The sequence below is a fragment of the Chaetura pelagica genome, unplaced genomic scaffold, assembly GCF_000747805.2.
Source record: "Chaetura pelagica isolate M959 unplaced genomic scaffold, ChaPel_1.0 scaffold166, whole genome shotgun sequence".
Lineage (NCBI taxonomy): Eukaryota > Metazoa > Chordata > Aves > Apodiformes > Apodidae > Chaetura > Chaetura pelagica.
In genome coordinates, this window is record NW_009953758.1 from 3,069,988 (window position 1) to 3,089,993 (window position 20,006).

General features: G+C 41.2%; 1 protein-coding gene across 2 annotated transcripts in view; it reads left to right on the plus strand.

Moving 5' to 3' along the window:
* Positions 1–14,435: 14,435 nt before the first annotated feature.
* Positions 14,436–20,006, plus strand: part of NDST2 (N-deacetylase/N-sulfotransferase (heparan glucosaminyl) 2) — a 23,302-nt gene continuing 17,731 nt past the window's right edge. For both annotated transcript variants that reach the window (XM_010000761.1, XM_010000762.1), the window contains exon 1: positions 14,436–15,676. In XM_010000761.1, coding sequence (XP_009999063.1) covers positions 14,684–15,676 — 993 coding nt within the window. In that variant the 5' untranslated portion in view covers positions 14,436–14,683. The remainder of the gene's footprint in view (positions 15,677–20,006) is intronic.

The following is a 20,006-nucleotide window of genomic DNA, read 5'->3' on the forward strand; positions in this document are numbered from 1 at the left end:
TCTGCTGCCTAAAACCTTCCCTCTACAATGTGTCTATATGGACAAGGGTACACAATTTTCAATTCCTTCTCTGCCCTCCCTCTTCACTCCCCAGCTTCAGCTCATGAAGGATGAGGAAGAGTGATTGTCTTTGCTTATGTTTCAGATTAGCTAAAATATCAGTGAATTTTTTTCTGTATTATATTTGGATCTGGCTTCTCTATAGGCCATTCAGTGCAATAGTTTGAATTGAATGTTAAAGATGACCTGCTTCTAACTCCAGGAATCCTGTGTTTTACCTCACTGCTGGAATTGTCAGGCAGCCTCCTATGCAGCTTTTCTGTTTTCATGATTTCAAAGAAATTTCTAAAAAATAATACAAATGGTCTTTCAATAAAAATGTTCTCCATTGTTTAAAACCACTTGAAAATTATGTATCAAGTCTGTTCACCTTAGGTGAAACACAATGTAAAGCCGTTTAATCCCACTTCTGTCCATAATCATAAACCAACCATTTTATGTGCTCAGTAAAATTGCAGTGTTTCAGAGGCATTTCTTGAGTGGATGCAGCCACTTGCCTGGAACTGCGATTGAAGTCTGATTGCACAAGCTCCCATTCAGCCAGGTGTTGCCACTTTAGTGTGTATGGATGTGTCTCTGTTGTCACAACTTATTCCACACTTCCTGGGGCGCCTGTTTTCTAATGCATAGTGATGGGAGTCACCTAGAGCAGTAAAAGCACTTGGGTGTGTTCGAAAGCTGAGAACATCATTGTAGTCTCTGAAATACTCTAAAGATGGTGATGGATTCAATAAGCTTGTTTCATGAGAGACAGTTGGTAATGCTCATTTATAAAAAATGTTGCTGGAAAATTGGAGGGGAAGAGATTGAAAAGAAAAGTCTGCAAACTAAGCCTGCCTACACACGTTAGGATGAGCCCAGGCATGAAGTGAAAGGAAAGCTTGGAGCTCTTCATTATCTAATACTCCCTTAGGGCAATAACAAACTTACTACACAGCCAGCAAGCCAGGCACAAGGGCTGGTGGAGAGAGTGCACACATTGTTCTCAGAAAATGGCTGGTGCTGGAATCTTTCACTGCAAATTTGAAGCCATCTTTAATGCAAAATATTCCTCAAAGGGATCTGTTTTGTTGCTTACCATTTCAAAAGCTGCTTTCGATCCAGTGTGCTGCCTTCTTCTGCACAAAAGGTTGTAAAGTTGGGTATTGTACAACAAAGGAAGCATAACCTTGCTTTTTCCTATCCCCATATATGAGCTGAAGTAATGCGGAGACCCTCCTTTTGGAAGTGAAAAAGACCAAATGGAAAAGCTCACCTCTCTCTGCTTTAGTGTCTTGTAGCTCTTCAGCATTTCTGTGGTGCTTAGTGGCCACTTCATATTGTGTGCTGAAGATTCAAGTGCAGAATATATTTGTGTAAAGGCCAAATGTTTTTCCTGAGGTGAAGGTGGTGGGGAATGTGGAAGAGCACATAACACAGACCTCCAGTGGCTCCCACTGATACATGTACAGTTGCTCTGGTTTGGATTTCTGTAAGGAGTGGGGGATAGAAGTTAAGGTGTCTGTTCTTAGGTGGTAGGGTAGTTTAGGAGTAGGATTTGTGACACCAGTTGTGCCTGTGTACATTAAATTGGTTGATTGACATTAGTCTGTTTAGGATTGTGAAAGAAAATGTGCCTCTCTCTGAAAAGGCAGAGGATTCAAATATCTTCTCGTATTTGTATTCCTACCATTTGAGGAGTCCAAGGTGATTTTTCATATAAGCAATTTGACCAAAAAATGAATTCACTCACTTTTCCCTTCCCAGTAAATTAAGTGCCATTGCCAGTAGTTTAAGCTCTGTGGTGGCCCTTGCTGAATGAGCATGGTTCCCCCATTTGAAGCAAATAGCAGCAGCGAAGAAAAATAAATGTATGGGAACCTGGCAGATGCAGTGGAGGGGAATAGAATTTTCACCCTTCCCATAGAACAACCTCTATGCTGTCAGCAAACCAAACTGAGTTACAATCCTTCTGCTAATTGAGAACTGCTGGAAGGTTTTTCACCTTCTGTCTCTAATCTCATTCTCTGGGGTGTCTGCAGTAGGGCAGCCAGAAGTGGCAGTCCCACTGTTTTGTAGTTTCTGTTTTTTCTCAGGTAACAGAAGGATATCAGTTCCTTTTGATATTTTCAAATAATGCTCTTGAGGCCTCACTGCTTAGTGTCTTCCTATGTAACATGATCCTCATTTTACAGATGGGGTTCAGGAAATGTGTAAGCCTAACAAGTTAAAAGTGGAGTAAAGGGCTGAACTCAGTCTTACTCTCAAAATTCCCTAGCTTTTAGGATAATGTCTAGCTCCCTCCCAGAGGGTACATGAAGAGCTCTCTAACTGTTTTAAAAATGGTCTTTTAACCTATTTCTGATGTTTGTGGATCATTGTGCAAAGGGGAAGTTGAAGATTTTGTTATCCCACCCTATCTCATCTCCCCTAATAATGCTGTTCCTATTTCTGCCCCTTCTGTTTTAACTATGTGAGGAGAGAAATAAGCCAAAAAGGGCACTAGTTTCCCTGGTAGTTCCCCAGCTGTGGAGTGTTCCTGTCTGAATGCTCTGGAAAATAGGTGTCTGGATGAGGGGACAGAATTGGGTCCTCAGTGTACATGTGTAGGAATCAGTTAGAAAACTGTCACCCTTCCTTAACTCTGGAGGAGCTGAATGAGGACATGGCTTGGGAACCCCTACACATGCTCACTGGCACTGCTTAGGGATAGTTATCTCTTGGCACTGCTGCCAGTGGGCTGCCTCACTGAGCAGAGGGAAACAAGGGACTGAAACCAAGAGCTGCATCTGTGGGTTTCCAGAGATTTAATGAGTGATGTATTTGTCAAACCAGCAGATGTGATTAGGCGAGGAGGAGGGGGGTGTGCAGGTCTGCTCTCCTGGCCAAGGTAGTGGGACAGTAGTGAATTTGTGCATTTGCCTGTGCCCTCTCAGCTGAAAGGGGAGTCAGGCAGCAAAGCCAGTGCCTAGCGAGCGCAGAAGTGACTGGGTTGCATCCAGCTGCCTTGAGGTGCTGCCTGGTCATGTCAGATAAATTGGTTGGGGAAATAACAGGGAGGCAAAGGGGGTTGTGGGCAGAAATAAGCGTAAAAGCACCAAGGCAAGATTCTTGCTGCAGGTATTAAAATGTCAGCAGGTCCTTTGAATGTGCTTTCCATTAACACTTGCAATCACAGATGTTCTGCAAGCCACAGCACTTCATGGGAGAGGACAAAGTCAGAGCATTTCAAATTATTGCAGAAACTCTGCAAAAACCCCAATTCATTTGCCATGATTTACTTTTTAGTAACATAACTATAGCTCTTTGAAGTTGCTGTCATGCTGAAAATTATTTAATTCTTGTGTTTTGGCCACTGTGACAAAGGTAAGAAAAAACAGAGCTTGGATATCCAGCCTACCTTTACTCTCCCCTTTGCAGCAATGTTGAGTAGAAAAAGAAAAAATCTTGTCTGGAAGTATAATGTCAATCTAATATGAGGCTACTAAAAAGCATAAATTACTTAGTTACAGTGTTTCTACCAAGTGTGAGTTACTGAAATGCTCTTAAATGTGGTTGTTTCTCTCCCATCACATCTGTGCACAAGATTTTAGTGTTAAATGATCTGAAAACTGTAAAGTATCTATTACCTCACTGAGATCAATTAGCACATTTGTACTTGAGATTTCAATGTTAATGCTGGAATTTTAGCTTCTGTAATGTTTTATTGTGGCTATTCTTTAATGTAGGTAATACACACTGTGAACTAGCTAATACTGCTTTTACTCTGTATGGTAAAGGAAAGGGCAAAAAAGCAAGAATGTAGTTGAGGCAACTTCAATGCCTAATGCAGTGCTTGAGTTCTTTTGCTCCCAAGTGCTTCTCTCTGGACAAAGGGAAGGGATGAATGTAGTTAAACAGTACTGCAAGTGTATTAGATTTTCAGAACCGAATCAGCAGTGGCTTTAGTCAGGATACAGATGAAATAATTAGGGGGATGTGTTCAGAATATTGCAAGACATGGTGAATTTTAGACTCTATGGGCTCTCTTCCATCAGCATTAAACACATAAGCTGTAAGCATGCTAGTGTATTTCTGCTGGAAATCTGTGTCTGAAGATGAGCTGTTAAGCTTTTTAGACTCTGCTTCTTTTTATTATTAAAGAATTTACCATTTTAAAAGTAGGCAAGTTAGACCTAATGTGTCACACAAATTCTGTCTTTAGGCTCTATGTTTCTGCTTCCTTAAGCAATGTGTGCTGTCATTTTCTCCTACTCCCCTCTGACTCCTTGTGCACTCCTGCCTTTATCTCTTCCTCCTACTCTCAGCTTTGCATTTTGTTTTGTACTACCTCCTATTCCTGGAACAGTCTTCCAGTCTCTACTGCCAAATCCTCCGTCCCTTTCTCCACTCTTGTGAACCTGTTTCATCCAGAAGTCATTTCCAAGTTGTTTACCTGACTAATTGTCTCTCTGTATGCTTTCTTTCCTATATTTATTTTTCTAGATCATGTTTCTTAATGTGGGGTAGTAGGTATGGTGGGATAAGGAGTGTATTTGGCACTATTTTATTGAGCATTGTTTGCATTAGCTCTTTATACAATGATTTGTAATAAATCCCTCTTCTCGTTTTGGGTGCAGAATTTTTCACTTAGTTCACTATTTTCTATACTCTGTTAAAGAGCAGCCATGTTTTATCTTAAGGTAATTGCTAGACGTGGGAAAATTAGTGTTTGTATTACAGCAAGTGCTATCAGCTAGCCTGTCTGCATAGGCAAAGGTCAGCTGGGATATCAATTTGCATGAAATGGTGGCAGAAAACACAGGGCTCTGGTGCTCAATAATATTAGTGTCATTGCACAGCTTCACTACAGTGCTAGTTATGGTGCCATGGCTGTTATTTTCCTAACATGGAGAAGTTCACAGAGGCATGCATGGAGATTCATATACTTACTGTTTATAAAGCATTTTGTTTCCTTGTTTGTGGGACAAGTCTTAGTACAAAAACATTGCAAGAAAGTTGAAGACCCACCATGTTAGTAGAACTATTGTGTTGGTAAGTGGTTATGTTGTTGGACACCGTTGGTGGATCAGGTCACTGGGTTTTTTGCAGTGCATTTCATAGACTGGATACCTTCTGCCAGGCTAGACCAAGATAAGTTGGTTGTTTTTCCTACTGAATGCTTTGCCATACAGGCTGATGCACATTTCTACATGGAGAGAATTTCTAGCAGTTGTGTTCTTTCCATTTCAACTGAGAAAAGTTACTGGGATTTTCTGTTTTCAATTCAATTACCTGAACCAAGTTGAAGATTTATTAAGAAAGAAAAATAAATGAATGCTGCTTTAGACTAAGTATCATAATAAAGTGTTATGAATGCTTTTTCTCAAGTCTCACTTCTGATAATATCTGACCTTATATCTTACTGCTACATATGAAAGAGTTTCATAATTGTTTAAGCCTATAGATACACAAGCTTGCAAGATGGCAAGATGTGAAGGTTAAGCACATGTTTTTCCATTGTGAGAAACTAAAACTAGACTTCAAAACTAAATTTATTAATGGAAATATTTTCTTACTTCAAAACATAAATAGTTTCTATGTTAATAATGAAAAATTAATCAGATTTTCAGTAGTTCAATGCATTTTATTGTGAATTTTATTACCTTTAGATTTTGGAAAGCAGTCTCCAAGATAGCTTGTTTAATCTCCAAAACTGGTAATTGGGCATCTTGCAGTTTTCAGTAGCCAGATCCTTTTATCTTCAGCTGCAGTCCCCAATGAGGATCTACATTTTCCTCAATGTTTTTAGCTTTCCTGACAAAACTTAAGCTTTATCAGAGGGTACATTTGCTTATAAATATGGCAGCTTTTGCTCCAGGGTTTGTAGTGTTACGTTATTAATGAGGTCCTGGACTGATTCTGCATAAAGGAGTATTTTAAAGATGCAGCTTCATAGTAGAAAAAAATTATACTCTTTATCAGTTGACAAATTAAAAATGTAAGAGTGTAGCACCCACTGTAGGAATTAAGTCTATGAAATGGGAGGAATGTGAAGAATTATCAATGTAATTACAGCTTAATTAATATATTTGAGAGTTGTGTCTTTTAAAAGTCTTATTTCTCTGTTGAATGTCTAGAAGCAAGGTTTCTACACTGGGGAACAGAAGGTACAGGGTTGAAATTGTTTAAAAATGCAGTGAACGAGGCATAGTGTAAACTGTCATGTGGAAATAAGTGTGCACTGTGTGTGTTGCTCTGACTTTGTAAAAATTACAAACACAGATGGTTTGAGAAAAAAAAATAATTCTACCCACATTAAGAAGTCTAACAGTAGTCATAACTCTTCATCACCCTGTTCCTCTAGCAGATTCCCTCCTGCTGTCACTTACACGTTGTCATGCATTGAAAACTTACTAGTGTGGGAAGCTGCTGCAGAGTCCATCAAGGCCATAAGGAGACTCCAGTAGACTGGAGTTGTCCTCACCTACCATGCATAGGGTCTCCATCCACCCTCCTCCTCCTCTGACATAGGCAGCATCCTCCACAACAGTACCCAAACATGACAAACTGAGGCAGTCAGTGACAGCCACCAAGTTCAGCCTAGAATCCAGTCATTACCAGATGATCCATGGGGCCCTGACAGTTGTCTTTACAGAGTTCCCCTTCTTGAGATCTGTTTCTGCCATAACCCTTATGAAAAAACAGATCATGGTTTTTATTGCACAGGTGAGGGCATAGTGAGGGCAGTAGAACAGTTTGCATTTGTTCCTGTCTTGCAAAACCCAGGCCTCCAAACCACTTTCTCAGCCAGCCTGTGTAATCTGCATAGACATTGAGTCAGCCCTTTTCCATTCACTCCACTCTTCTTTCTCTTACTTGTTTTTACTAATTTTGCTTTTGCTAGGCCAGATTCATAGCTTGTTTATATCACTTTCCCCTCCTTTTTTTCTGAAGTCAGTTTGCACTGTGCTAAAAGTTGTCTTGCAATAGCCAAACCAGCAAAAAAGTGAATATTTTGTTTTCTGAAATTTGTTTTGATCACATCAAAATAACAGAGAACTGAATGTTAGAAACTGCAAAGACTGAGAAATATGCCATTAACTTACACTGGATGAAAGTGTTTTGAATAGACAAGGCAGCTGAAGGCAGGCAGGAGAGAGCTGCTGTAGACACCTGTGGGGCCCATTCTTTTACAAGCCCAGAAAATTCAAACCATGTGAATATTGGTGCAAATATGCAAGAACAGGTAAGAACAAGAGCATTTCCTCAGGTTTTATGCTTTGATAAAGCATACTTACAGCTTTCTTCTGATGTCAGTTTGGATGAACTTTCAGTGTAACAGTGTGAAACCTGTTCTCTACTGTCATATGTGCCTAGACAAAACAGATTGGAAAATATTAGCTCCTGTGTGTTACTTGACAGGAGGAAGCAATTCAATATAGAAGATCAACTTCTTGCTAATTGGGGTGAAATCTTAAAAGTGTAGCTCAAAGGAAGAACAGTTAGGCTACTTTCATAGCAATTGCAGATAAACTCTCATAAGATACATTTCTATGTTAAGGCCCTTCTGACTGACATGAAGTTGTCTTGTTTTTGCCATAGTTTGACCATATTTCCCCCCTTTATTACGTTACTTAAGACAACAGAGAAGATGTTTTGCTTTCTGCAGTAGGATTGTTTATCTGAATTGTGATAAGCAGGGTGCACGACTAAATGGAAATGAGGTTGTTGTCAGTATCTTATGTGAAAGGAGCTATATTTATTTCCTGTTCGCACAGTTGAGTTGAAGATGTTCTACCATGATAGAGTATACTTGTTGATTACTGATGTAAAGAAGAGGCTGAAGACAGTGTGTTCTCACCATTTGGGGTGACCGAGATACTCTGAGTGGGATTGGAGAGCAACTTGGAGTACCCTTTGTGTGGTACTCTCTGAGCTGTGCTAACTTTAGTTTGCTGTGCTACAGCTCCAAGTGGCTGTCCGCAGAAAGAAGCTGGTGTCTCACATCATCACCCAGTTTGAGAAGAGGGTTATTATCAAAGCATGCATAGATCTATGTGTCAGGAGAGGCAAAAAACAGAAGGAAGGGCATGATCAGAATGGAACTGCAATTCTTTTGATGATTTGATACATGGGCGTTAGAGCTTCAGCAGCACATAAAATGGAAAAGTGAGGATGCCCCTTTGTTTATTTCTGAGGGAGGTGCCTCCTTTCTCTTGTATGAGCAGTTGCATTGCAGAGACCTGTGAAACCTCAGAGCAGTTACATCCCCTCAGTTGATGGAAAGCAACTTAAGCAAAACTTCCACTGCCACAGTACTTATACTCTTTCCTTTCTGTTCCATCAAAGGTGTGCAGCTGTCAAGCTACGTATTATTTTTATTAAGTAAGTACCATCAGCAACTTTTGAAGGATTAAATGTTGATTGTTTGTTTTTTAAACAATCTTCAGGTTCCCGATTTGCACATCTGACATTTAGGCAAGCTGAAAAACATGGCAACAACTGTTTTCCCTTCCCAAATGTGTAGTGTGCCAAGACATGCGTGTAGGTGCTTGTGGTGCTGACATTCAATTTGAGGGAATACTTCACTTCAAAAATTTGAAATTCTCTTGCTTCTTATACTTAGTGAGGTCAGTTGTAATGACCCTAAGCAGTGAGTGTAGTATGGTGGGGAGAAGGCAGGGAGCTGAAAACCAGATTTTCTGGGAGCTCTTATAAGGGCGATGTTTTCATTTTCAGAGGAATGGATTTGTTTACGTTGCTAGCAGATAGTGCTGGGCCATGTTTCTGTTATTGGCATGGGAAGGACTAAACCCATGTTTCTTTTCTTGTACTGTAAAGGAGTAAAAGAACAAAGATCTGCTGCAAGCTAGGTTGTCAGTGGAAGGGATACATTATGTATCCCAATAGCAAGAACTTTGTGGGAAGTCATGAAATTCCTGTGCAACCCTTGTGGGTCTGGCCTGGCAGCATGAGCCAGCCTCTCCAAGATCTGTGCCTTCATGGTGTCTTCAAACCACATTGCAGTGGCACAAGGGTAAACTCAAGCCTGTGGCTGTGTTTCTATCAGGCTGGGCTGAGAGGAGTTCATGCAGATCTGTTTACCATGGACTGCGGTTTGTTGCTCTTGCAGAAGGTGTGAAGTTACATACCTGTCTGGGGATGATGATAAAAAAAATAAAAATAAATGTTACTTCATCTCCCAGGTCTTCTCCTCTTACATCAGACTGACACATTTCAAGCCTGCTGTGCTGGCCAGCTGGCAGCTTTCTGGCTTAGCACAGGTCTGTACCAAAAGAGGCATAGCTGAAACACACCCAGAGCCCAGAAATGAGCTTGGTTGGCAATTACATTGCAATGTGGCTGTAACTGCCACAGTAATTATTATTTTTTTAATCCAATATGTGGAATACAACCAACGTTCATTCTCATGAGGGTCTAATAATTCTGCCGTGTGCTTCACTGTGCTCTGCTGATCTTACTTGCCAGGTTCGCCACCTTCATGAAAGATGGGGGCAGTACCTGGAGTGTTAGCATACAGACACCACCACAGACAAAGGGAGGGGCATTGGTGCCTCGCAGTCAAGTAGATGAACGAGGAATTTTGTGTCACGATGACACCGTTAAAGTGGAATGGATTGGAAAATCACTCAGATTCCTTCTCCAATTACAGGCTAACTCAATTACTGCAGTCCCTCTGGGACCAAAGGCAACAACCATGCTGAAGATCCCTGAATTAAAGCTATAGTGAACAGGGGCAAGATTCTGCTGCAGTGTGTTCCAGAAATACATTATATTATGAATAATAAAAAGGGGTGGTGAACTGTATCTATGACACTGGGTTCTAGTGTGGTCAGACCTTCTGTGGCTTCAGTTAGGAAGCAGCTTGAATGACCAAAGTTCTTGATAAAGGTGTCAAGTGACATCCATTATCTTTCATGTGCCTTTGCATGAATGTACCAGTAGCCCCAAATATGTACATTCTGGTTGCTAGTTTTGGACAAGTGCTTGAGCGTTTTTACTGATACCCCAGAGTAATTTCCAAGCCTTGAAAATACTTGGAGATCAGACATAAGGACCACACAATTCTGATTACTGTCTTGCTTTCAGATCACATCAGTTACCATGTGGCTTAGCAGCTGATAATTCACAAAACGGTTTATGTTTCACATTAACACCATATATCGCTAGGAAACAGAACATCTACACTTTATCAAGTGTTTGTCCTAATGCTGATGATTTGTGAGATAAATGACCTTAGGGCTGGTGCTGTCTGATCCAGCCATGCTTTTCTGGCAGGACAGGAGCCTGCTGAGCCTGCATCTTTGCACTGGTAAAACACTCCATCCTTGCTGTGTATACTGACTGCTGCCTCCTGCAATTAGCACTCAAGCAGTCCTGGCAGGAGTTTGGAAAAGACCCTAATTTATCAATAAACCTGGAGTTTTTTGTGGTGTTAGATTTCAAGGAGTATGATCTCTAAAGAGGACAAAGGTATTTTTATTTTCTTTTAAGGAGGAATTTTCAGTGTGATTTCTTTCTTACTTTTTTTTTTTTTCTTTTAGATCTTTCTGGGCTTTTCGTTTTGGGTATGGGTGGTTTCTGACAGCTCTCATACCTTTTAATATAAATTTTAGTTGATGTATTTGTTATGTTGCTTTTTTCTCTTTTTCATTTGAACCTAAACCAGTTTATGTGGTCCCCAAAGAGCGAAATGCATACTATGCCAGCTGGCATGCCCTCTGGCTGTGAAGCCTTGTTAAAGAGATTGGAGCTGACAGATTCTTGAGCAGCAATCTGATACAGGCCTTTTTTTCTAATTTGTTTTTTTTGAGCTCACCCATGTAACAAATGGAGGGTTGTTTGGGAGCTTTGCTAGAGGTTTGAATGGAGTCATTGTTTTCAAAACACTGCTATGATTCAGAAGTGTCCAGCAAAGGGGGTTCCTCTCCCTCTTGCCCCTCAGCTGGGCACTGCAGGTGTGGCAGCCTAGCTTAAACTCTAGTTTCGTCTTTTTTCTACAGAATGATCCTCTTTTCTTGCGACTTTGATTTTTATACTGATAACCAGGAAACTGAAGGTACAGCTCTTTGCAAAATATTCAGTTCAACACTTAAAATGAAATTGGAGAGGTGAGTGAGTGTAACCAGGGAAGAGAAGTGTTTTCCAGGTTGATGTTTTGGGATTAAGAAGTTGTAACAGCAGTATGGTACTTTGCCAGGTTTTTGCGTAGATCAGCATGCTCTCAGTATGTGCTTAGAAGTTTTTGCAGGCAACACGTGGGCTCCTGAGCTTATAAGTCCCTCTTTACATTATTTTCTCCTGCAAAACCATCTTCTTGTCTAATGCATGTTAAGATAGCGAATCTTTGAATCCATAATAGTTTAATTACTCCATTTTATGCAGTGAGATTAAAAAACAAAATTATGTAAGCTATTTGGGAAGGCACTGACTTGCAATTCTCAATCTTCTCAGTTGAAATTGAGGATGTAGAAATCAAAGTGGAGTGTTTTGCATGAATTTGTTGCACAGGAATAGAACAAAGAATAGTTCTCATAGTAGCTGATGCGCATAGAACTGTGTACATATTATATCTTACAGGGAATTCACCTAATAAAAAAGATACAGCATTTATTCTATGTTTCTCTGCCTCTCTCTGCCCTGCTGAATTCTGCCTCCACTGGCTCCTGCTTCGCTGCAGTTCAATGTGAGTTTGGAGCTCTAGTTCCAAGCACCAGGTTGGTAACATTGGAGCCTTCCTTGCAGAGTCAGTGAGATGGGAAAAGCTCATTGTGGAGATGAATAGGTAATTTTCCTGGTTGCTTTTGAAAGGTGTCATACGTTTTTGGTTACTGTCCTGACACACTGGCAATCCTGGTGTGTCACTGGGACTGAAGTTGACTTCAGCTGGAATTAGAAACCATATCCTTTACTCAGTCCATAGAGTCATGTGTTTAAAATCAGTTGTCACTTCAGTAACAAAAACAGGAGAAAAGCATCTGAATTCTCTTCTTTGCATCTTCGCATAGTAATTTCTCCCCTTCTCTCCCTTTGCCCTTTTTCCGATAAAAAGTTAACAGTATGTAGAGACAAAAATGGAAGATGATTTGTTGTCTGTGTTGAAGAAAACACAGCTTATTGTCACTGACTGAACTGGATTTCCAAAGCCAGCCCTATCATTACAGAGGGCCATTTGGGAATGGAGACTCAATACATTTGGAGGCTGGGGAACAGAGTTTCTTCAGTTTTTTTTAAAATCTTGATTAATCTGCTGCCTTGCAGTGCGACCTTCAGAAAGATGTGCTATGTCTCGGTTTCTCCGGTGGAAAATTACTTCTGTAATATACTTTACATTTATGGTGTACAGCTATTCTGAAGACCTCATCGAGGCTAAGGTTTCATTGTGCGCTACACAAGCCAGTCCCTGCTCTGCTAAGCTTACAGCATAGAAGTTATTTGATATAATGATCATTATAAGGCTTGTGTAAAGAGCGCTCTTGACTCTTGTCCATCTGCTGTCACAATATTGTATCTCTTCATGTAAAATCTGCTTGGGTTTTTTTGTCTCTGCTTCAAGCAGCACCAGCAGTTTGGAAAACAGCCTGTCGGGAGTCTTTAGAGTGGGACTTCTGGCCTCATTTGTGAACTGGTATTTTCCCTGAGTCAGAGGATTTTTTTCTGTTTAGTAATACAAATTGCAAATAATCATCTGCCTCACTAGTAATTCTTTTCTGGTGGAGCAAAATAAGCATCTCACAAGTAGGTTTTTTTTTTTGGTGCAGCTGGTTGATAAAACCCTGACTTTATTATATAAAAGCCTTGCATCTGTGTTAAACTCATGGACAAGCTAGTTTTCTAATATTCTTTGTTTTAACAGAATGTTAGAAGCAAAAAGACTCCGTATCAGGAATGGAGAAATGATGTAGAACTGTTTTGGTCATCTTTTAGTTATCACTTTTCTTGTGCCTCCTGGTGTTGTAAGCTGTGGCAGTTGAGCAGGTGGTTACAGGGATTTTATGTGGTGGAGCACATCTTCAGGAGTGTGGGTGTGTGAATAAAGAAGGCTTTGAGAGAAAGAAGGTTTTTTTAACTTCTACAGAGAGCTCATTTGAGGCCTGACTGACTTGATGAGCAACATCTGGCATTCAGGGTGTACTTGCACTCTGCTGGGAAGGGCAGCCGTCACTCTCCAAAAATGTGCCTGTATCCCCAGTAATGCACACCTGGGTATTGTTGCTTTAGATAAGTCACATTTCTGGTAAGGGAGTGAACTACATAGTGATTTTGTTTTATTTTTAAATCACAGAGCAATTTAGTTACTTTCCCTGCTGTTTATGTTTTAGATGGTTTTATGTTTGTTGGCTTTGTTGAGCATTTTATCCTAGAAAAATAACAACATATGGTGAAATAGTGTGCTGTCGTAAACACGAAGCAGGAGGTGAGGGAGCTTTGTACCAAGCTTTCACGCATTTGAGACCAACCCAGATTTATGTTGTGCTGTTGGTGATTTGCCACTGATTCTTCAGTGGCATATAAGGGAAGGTTTCAGGCGATGTTTCCTCTCCAACTGCCACGGAATCAATTGGCAGCGATTAGGTGTGCAGTGCACGAGCATCCTGTGCCCCTGGCTCTGGGTTGCCTGAGGGGATTATACCCCTCCATAGGCATGTTCTGAGAGGCCTGGAAGAACATGAGTTCCCAGGACAAGTGGGGCAGCCTTGTAGAGAGGAGTGAAACCATGGAAACTGGGAATTGTGGGGCAAGAGAGGTGGTGGGAATTTGAGGAATCTTGCTGAGTTTGGAACAGCCATATGCCAAGGGCCTAGGAGCTCACTGGCAAGGACACATCATCGTAAGTATCAAAACAGGACAAGTCAGAGAATGTGAGGGCTCTTGGTAATTTTGAAATATAGGCTAGAATAAAAGGGGTGGGGTTCATGTGTTCTGGTAGGTGGCATAAAGAGGAGTGGGAGACAGCCAGGTACACTGGCTCTGTTCACTGTAGCTTGTGAGAATCTCACCAAGGCAAATGCTGCATCCCTGTGCACTGTTCAGGACCTTTCTTCCAAGGGCCAGTACGGTTTTTCTGCCATTTCCCACACAAATGGAGTGCATTGCTTTCCAGGGAACAGGTGTGCCTGCTGACAGGCAAGTGATGCTGCCCACCCGGTACCTGTTGATCCTGCCATTACATCTCAAACCTGTTAAATACCATTAATGCATACTGAGTGTTTACTTTTTCTTTTTATATTGCAGGATGCAAAGAGAAAGTGCCATGATGTGAATGTGAAACAGCTAAATGAGAAACAGGACACCTGGGAAGGCTGAGCTGAAACTGCTTGTTCACAGGATGACAGACTGATTTGCTGTTGGAGACAAGATTCAGGAAATCTCACTCTTCTGAAAGACTTTCCTGAGTGAGAGGAGAGGACCAGGAGGAAGCACACAAAAGAGCGATGGAAATTGAGGGCCATGGTTACTTGAGATAAATGGCAGATCCCTGGGAGTCTAGCCTTGTAGCTGTTTGCTTTAGCTTTGTCTCTCTCCACAGCTGCTTTTTCTTTTTTGCAAGCTGCTGCTGGGTACTGCCGCAGCGACACTGGAGATTTCAAGAGCAACGTGGGTGCAGAGTGTAAGAAGGGGGTGGGCAGCCCGCCTCACCATGATTCAGTTGTGGAAAGTAGTGCGGCATGTGCGTCAGCTGGAGCTCCACAGATTAATCCTACTGCTCATTGCATTCAGCCTGATCTCCATGTGCATCCTGGCTTACTACGTCACTAACAGTCCCAAAATCAAGGAGCCACCACCCCTGCCCTTCAGTGACTGCAGCAACCAGCACCGTGTCTTGATCCCACCACAAGCCAGCTGGAGGCTCACGAAATCTGTGGACACCTCACGCACAGATCCTGTGGTGCTGGTCTTTGTGGAAAGCATTTACTCCCAGCTGGGGCAGGAAATAGTGGCTATCTTGGAATCTAGCCGGTTTAAATACAGGACAGAAATTGCCCCTGGCAAAGGGGATATGCCCACCCTGACAGACAAAGATCGAGGACGCTATGCTCTGGTTATCTATGAGAACATCCTTAAATATGTGAACCTAGATGCTTGGAACAGAGAGCTGCTGGACAAATACTGTGTAGAGTATGGAGTGGGGATTATAGGCTTTTTCAAAGCCAACGAGAACAGCCTGCTCAGTGCACAACTCAAGGGTTTCCCCCTTTTCCTACATTCCAACTTGGGCCTGCGGGACTATCACATCAACCCTAGTGCTTCCCTGCTCTATGTCACCCGGGCTAATGAGGTGGAGCAGGGTCCACTGCCTGGTGATGACTGGACTGTATTCCAGTCAAACCACAGCACTTACGAGCCAGTGCTGTTGGCCAGCACAAAGTCCTCGGAGTCCATTCCTCACCTGGCCACCCACAAAGCATTGCATGCCACAGTAGTGCAGGACCTGGGTCTGCATGATGGGATCCAGCGGGTTCTCTTTGGCAATAACCTCAACTTTTGGCTGCACAAACTCATTTTTGTGGACGCCATTGCCTACTTGACTGGCAAGCGCCTCTGTCTCACACTTGATCGCTATATCCTCGTCGACATTGATGATATATTTGTGGGAAAAGAGGGCACTCGCATGAAGGTGTCTGATGTAGAGGTAAAGTCCCCAGAAAAATTTTTGTGTGTGTGGTGTGCCGGGAAAGTCAAAGTTGCATTTAATTTGAGTGAAAGTGTTCATTGCTGCAATTGTTCTCATCTTAAACGGAGAAGTAGCCAGCAAAGATGCCTGAAGCACTGTGTGTGATGCTCTCAAAAGTTTTGCGGGTTTCAATAGGGCATTTTTAATTCTCGGACCTCTAGCTGGTCTCTCTGAACTCTTAAGAGGAGGATGCTTGTGGTGGTCTATCCTGTCTGCTCTTTAACATAGGGAACAAACACGCAGATTTCCTCTGTCACCTGTTTGTAGCTGTAAACTCTACCTTTCAAAAGGAAAAGGCAAGTTGTGTTAGAATTGAACAGAATAACTTTATTATATTATTATTTAACATTATATGTGTAAACTGTATATATTATATTGCAAAGCTGGAGGCCAGTCCATGTGGTGTATACTGATATAGTCTATGTTTTAGTCATTTATCCTTTTAGGACATAACCAAATTGCAAAAAGAACAGTTTTCCTTCACCCTTTATTACACCCCCCACATATCCTCTACCAGAAAATTACCTCCCTGGGCAGTTAGTATCCAAAAATTCAACAGGCAAATGTACTCAGACCAAGCCTTTTTGAGAGCAGTCTCTGTGGCCTTCCGACTAAGAAAGAGAGATGCCGTCTTGATAGTTTGTTTTCTTTGGCAGTTCTTTGGGTAATAGAGTGACCTCTTAGGAAAGGATATGGGAAATGCAGAGAGAGACACATTTTGTGGAGGAGAGGGAAGCGAGACAGGGAGAGAAAATAAATAGGAAGAAGGTAAGAAACTTAAGTGCCCCTTCTAATTCTCTGTGTCCTTTAAAGTATGCGATAAAAAGACTTCTCTGAAGCCTGTGATACGTGTACATCTGCTGCTTCATGGAGCCAAGGACTTGCCTTTGTATCTTCTCCATCATTTCTGGTTTGTAGCCATAGAGGCAGGTGCCTCAAAAGGTGTAAAGGTGTAAAACAAAATACTGTTGTACTTGCATGTCCCTTACTTGAACTGAACCTCATCCGTTACATTTCCATGACCATTCTTCAACCTCACTAGGAGTCTTGCCACCTTTTTTACATGTTTTATGCATCCAGGCAAGACCTACATTAGTTCATTTCTATTTTTTCAGGTCTCTGAGATTTTAAGTTCTGCTTGTGATCCCAAATTTAGCCTGGAGAAACAGAAACACATTCTTTATGGAGCTAGCTTTGTCATTTCAATTCACTTGAAGCAGCTCTAATTGGATAGCATTATTTGTTTTACTCTCTTCGTTGTTTAATGATTTGTTAGAGTCACCTTTGACCATAACTCTCTAAGCAAATAGGTATAGAAAGTGTTTCCAAGCAGACAGGTATAGAAAAATGGAACACTTGGACATAATACTTAAGGAAAATACTAAAATTTAATTGACTTTACTGCAGTGCCCCTGTGTTCTGAGGTCCTGAAATGCTCTGAAAGATATTTTTTTTAAGAAGCACAGCTTTATCATGGTCCTAAGCAGGCCCTACACCCGCTAATCCAAACCAGCAGCAGAGATTCTCACTTCTGTAGTGTTTGTGCAGGTTACAGACCCATATGAGAAAACAGGAGATAGGTGACCAAAGCTCTTGGAAACAAAGGGTGCTCTAGATGTTAAAAACAAACCCAGACAAGATAATTCCAAAAGATGCTTTGTTTGGCTTTTAACAGGGTGAAAATGGAGGAATAATCTGTGATCAGTAAGCAGAGAATCTCAGACAAAGCGGATAAAACCCAGATACATCAATTTAAAAGAAGCTCTCTGATTGCAGAGCTACATGAGGTTAATGAATTTTTATTTTTTTAAAGTGAGAAATAACTACATGGATTTGTTGATAACCTCTCACCATAGGGAGAAAAGGGGATATACTAGTGATAGAACAGCTGGCATTTTCTTTGGCCTTTTATATGAAAGCTCTGTTTCAAGGCTGTTATCTCAACGCACAGCTCCTTATCTTAAAGCTTAGATTACAGTGGTCAGGGTAGCAGTTTGAAGAGTGGATGCCGTGTGAAGGTATAAAATTGACTTTACTTGACCCAGTGAGTCTCTTTGCTGTATGCAGGTCCATGTTCAGAGAACTTCCCACACAAAATTATTATTAAAAGAAAGTGCTGAATATAATTTGATCGAACGTATGCCAGTGGTACATGTTCTGCATGAGAAGAGAAATGTTCTTATTTGTGATGCTTAAAGAAGAGCTGAATAGCTTTCTTCTTTGACAAGAAAACAAGGCACCATGCGTGCTTTAAAGGTGATAATCCTTGAGTTCCTCTTTCTGCTGAAGGGCTGCAGCAGGAGCTTGAAGCCCTCAACTGAAGTGAAACAGTTAGAAGTTGTGTAAGGAAAATGTTTTTCCCTTGTAAAGTTTACCAGAGATTTGAGCTGCACATAATTAACAAAACAAAATCTTGGAGAATCCCTTCTCAATTATTCTACATTTTGCCTCTTTTGTTGGTAATCTCTACAAAGGCATAAGTAGTGAGTAATCATTGCTAGCAAGTCTGAGAGCAAGATAAATGAAAATCAAGGACAGTAGTTTCATTTTGAGTTATGAATGGTGAGGGTAGAAGAGAGAGATTCTAGTGAGGGTGGCTGCCAGCCAACTCCTGCCTTTCTAAATTACAGAGAGTGATCTTGCCTGAAATTAAAATACTCAGCAGTTTCTAACCCTGATTCTAACACTGAAGGGGAGGTAGAACTTGCAGTATGGTGAATGCTTTCTGACAGCGCTGCTGTGAGCAACACCAGTGCTGCTGCCGGGCAGTGAGACAACTGCAGAAAATGTGCTACCCAGTGTCCACAGGGATAGTTCCTGTGGAGAAGGTGTTTCTGCAACATGTTGCTAGTGTGCTTTGCATGAGCATTTGAGAAGAGACTGTCAAAGTACTCTGCTTTCTTCCTCCATTTTTAAATATCTGTTTCTTCTTTGTCCATGTGCTGTTTTCCTAGACTCACAGTATCCTCTCTTCCCAGCATCCTCCAACCTTATTTTTCACCCTTTCACCTTTTTTTAGATGGACTAAAGATAGGGGAATTAATATTTAGCATTTTTATGAAACAGATAAAATCTCTGCAAACACTTTTGGAAGTTAAAAATTTAATATCTGAAAAAGCACAGTTGCATTAAAGCTTCGCCTGGTATTATTGCTATGCCAAGAACACCATGCCAATTTAAAAAAGGATTAGATCCTGAAGAAGCAACGTGAAGTCAGGGTGCTGTGTCTTCCTTCCCCTGATTTCTTGCTCATTCCTAGAATTTTAACACCATTGAAAGAGTTTTTGTCTTTGGCATCAAGAGTTCATAGTCACTGTTGAGTAAATCTTTGCAGACCCATCAGCAAGATTATATAGGTATTTTAATGTGTTGCAACAAAAGGCACCATTTTCAACTATTTTTCCCCTAGCATTTTCTTAGAAGTAAATATTTATCATCATTTCAGTGATGGGCATAAAATACCAGGCTGAGGCGTGGACCTTTTTTTGCATTGTGTCCAGAAATGTGCACTGGAATGCAGATGTCTGTCACTTGGGCCTGAAGCATGGGTGCTCCAATTAAGGAATAAAGGCCTTCAGAAATACAGGTCGTGAGTTGCAGAGGATATTCTCTGATAAACAGTGACAAGCGTGAAGCAGGTCTGGCTCTCATGTGGCTTAAGAGTAGTTGTGGCCAGTGCTGGGAATCTCTTGGAGACCCCACCTGTTACTTCCTGTGGTGAACTTTGCTGAGCTTCTAGCAGAGAGCTTAGCTGGGGAAGGGGCCTTTCTGGCTAGCTAGTAGGCTTGGCTGCATCTTGGAAAGATTGTTTTAATTTAAATTAGAAAATATAAACAGAATTACATGGAGGGACTGGAGGGGCAGTTTTCTAGAGGAAGAAGTTTTGCTTTTTGGAGATGTGGGGATAGCTAAAATGCTAGCACTCTATCCCATAGCACCTGAGCAACTAAATTTCTTAAATATGTGTATTTGATCTGTTTGCAGATTTGATCTGTTTGCATCTGGCTAGCTATTTTATGTCTTAATGGATAGCCTACTCCACATTTTTTTCACTGCCCTTCATTTAAGAGTCGCAGAGCACATTATGGGTATAAATGAAATGCCACTTGAGTCACCTGTAAGATATTATTAGTACTATCAACATTCTTCCTACTTTATAAAAGAGAATCAGAGTGTAGAGGTGTCAGAGCAGAGAGAAGTGCTGTCTTCCTGGCCTGTTCCCATGTCTGTATTGTTTCATCTTACTGCAGCTCACAGACCTTGCTAAACCAGTGTGCAAGGAAAGAGT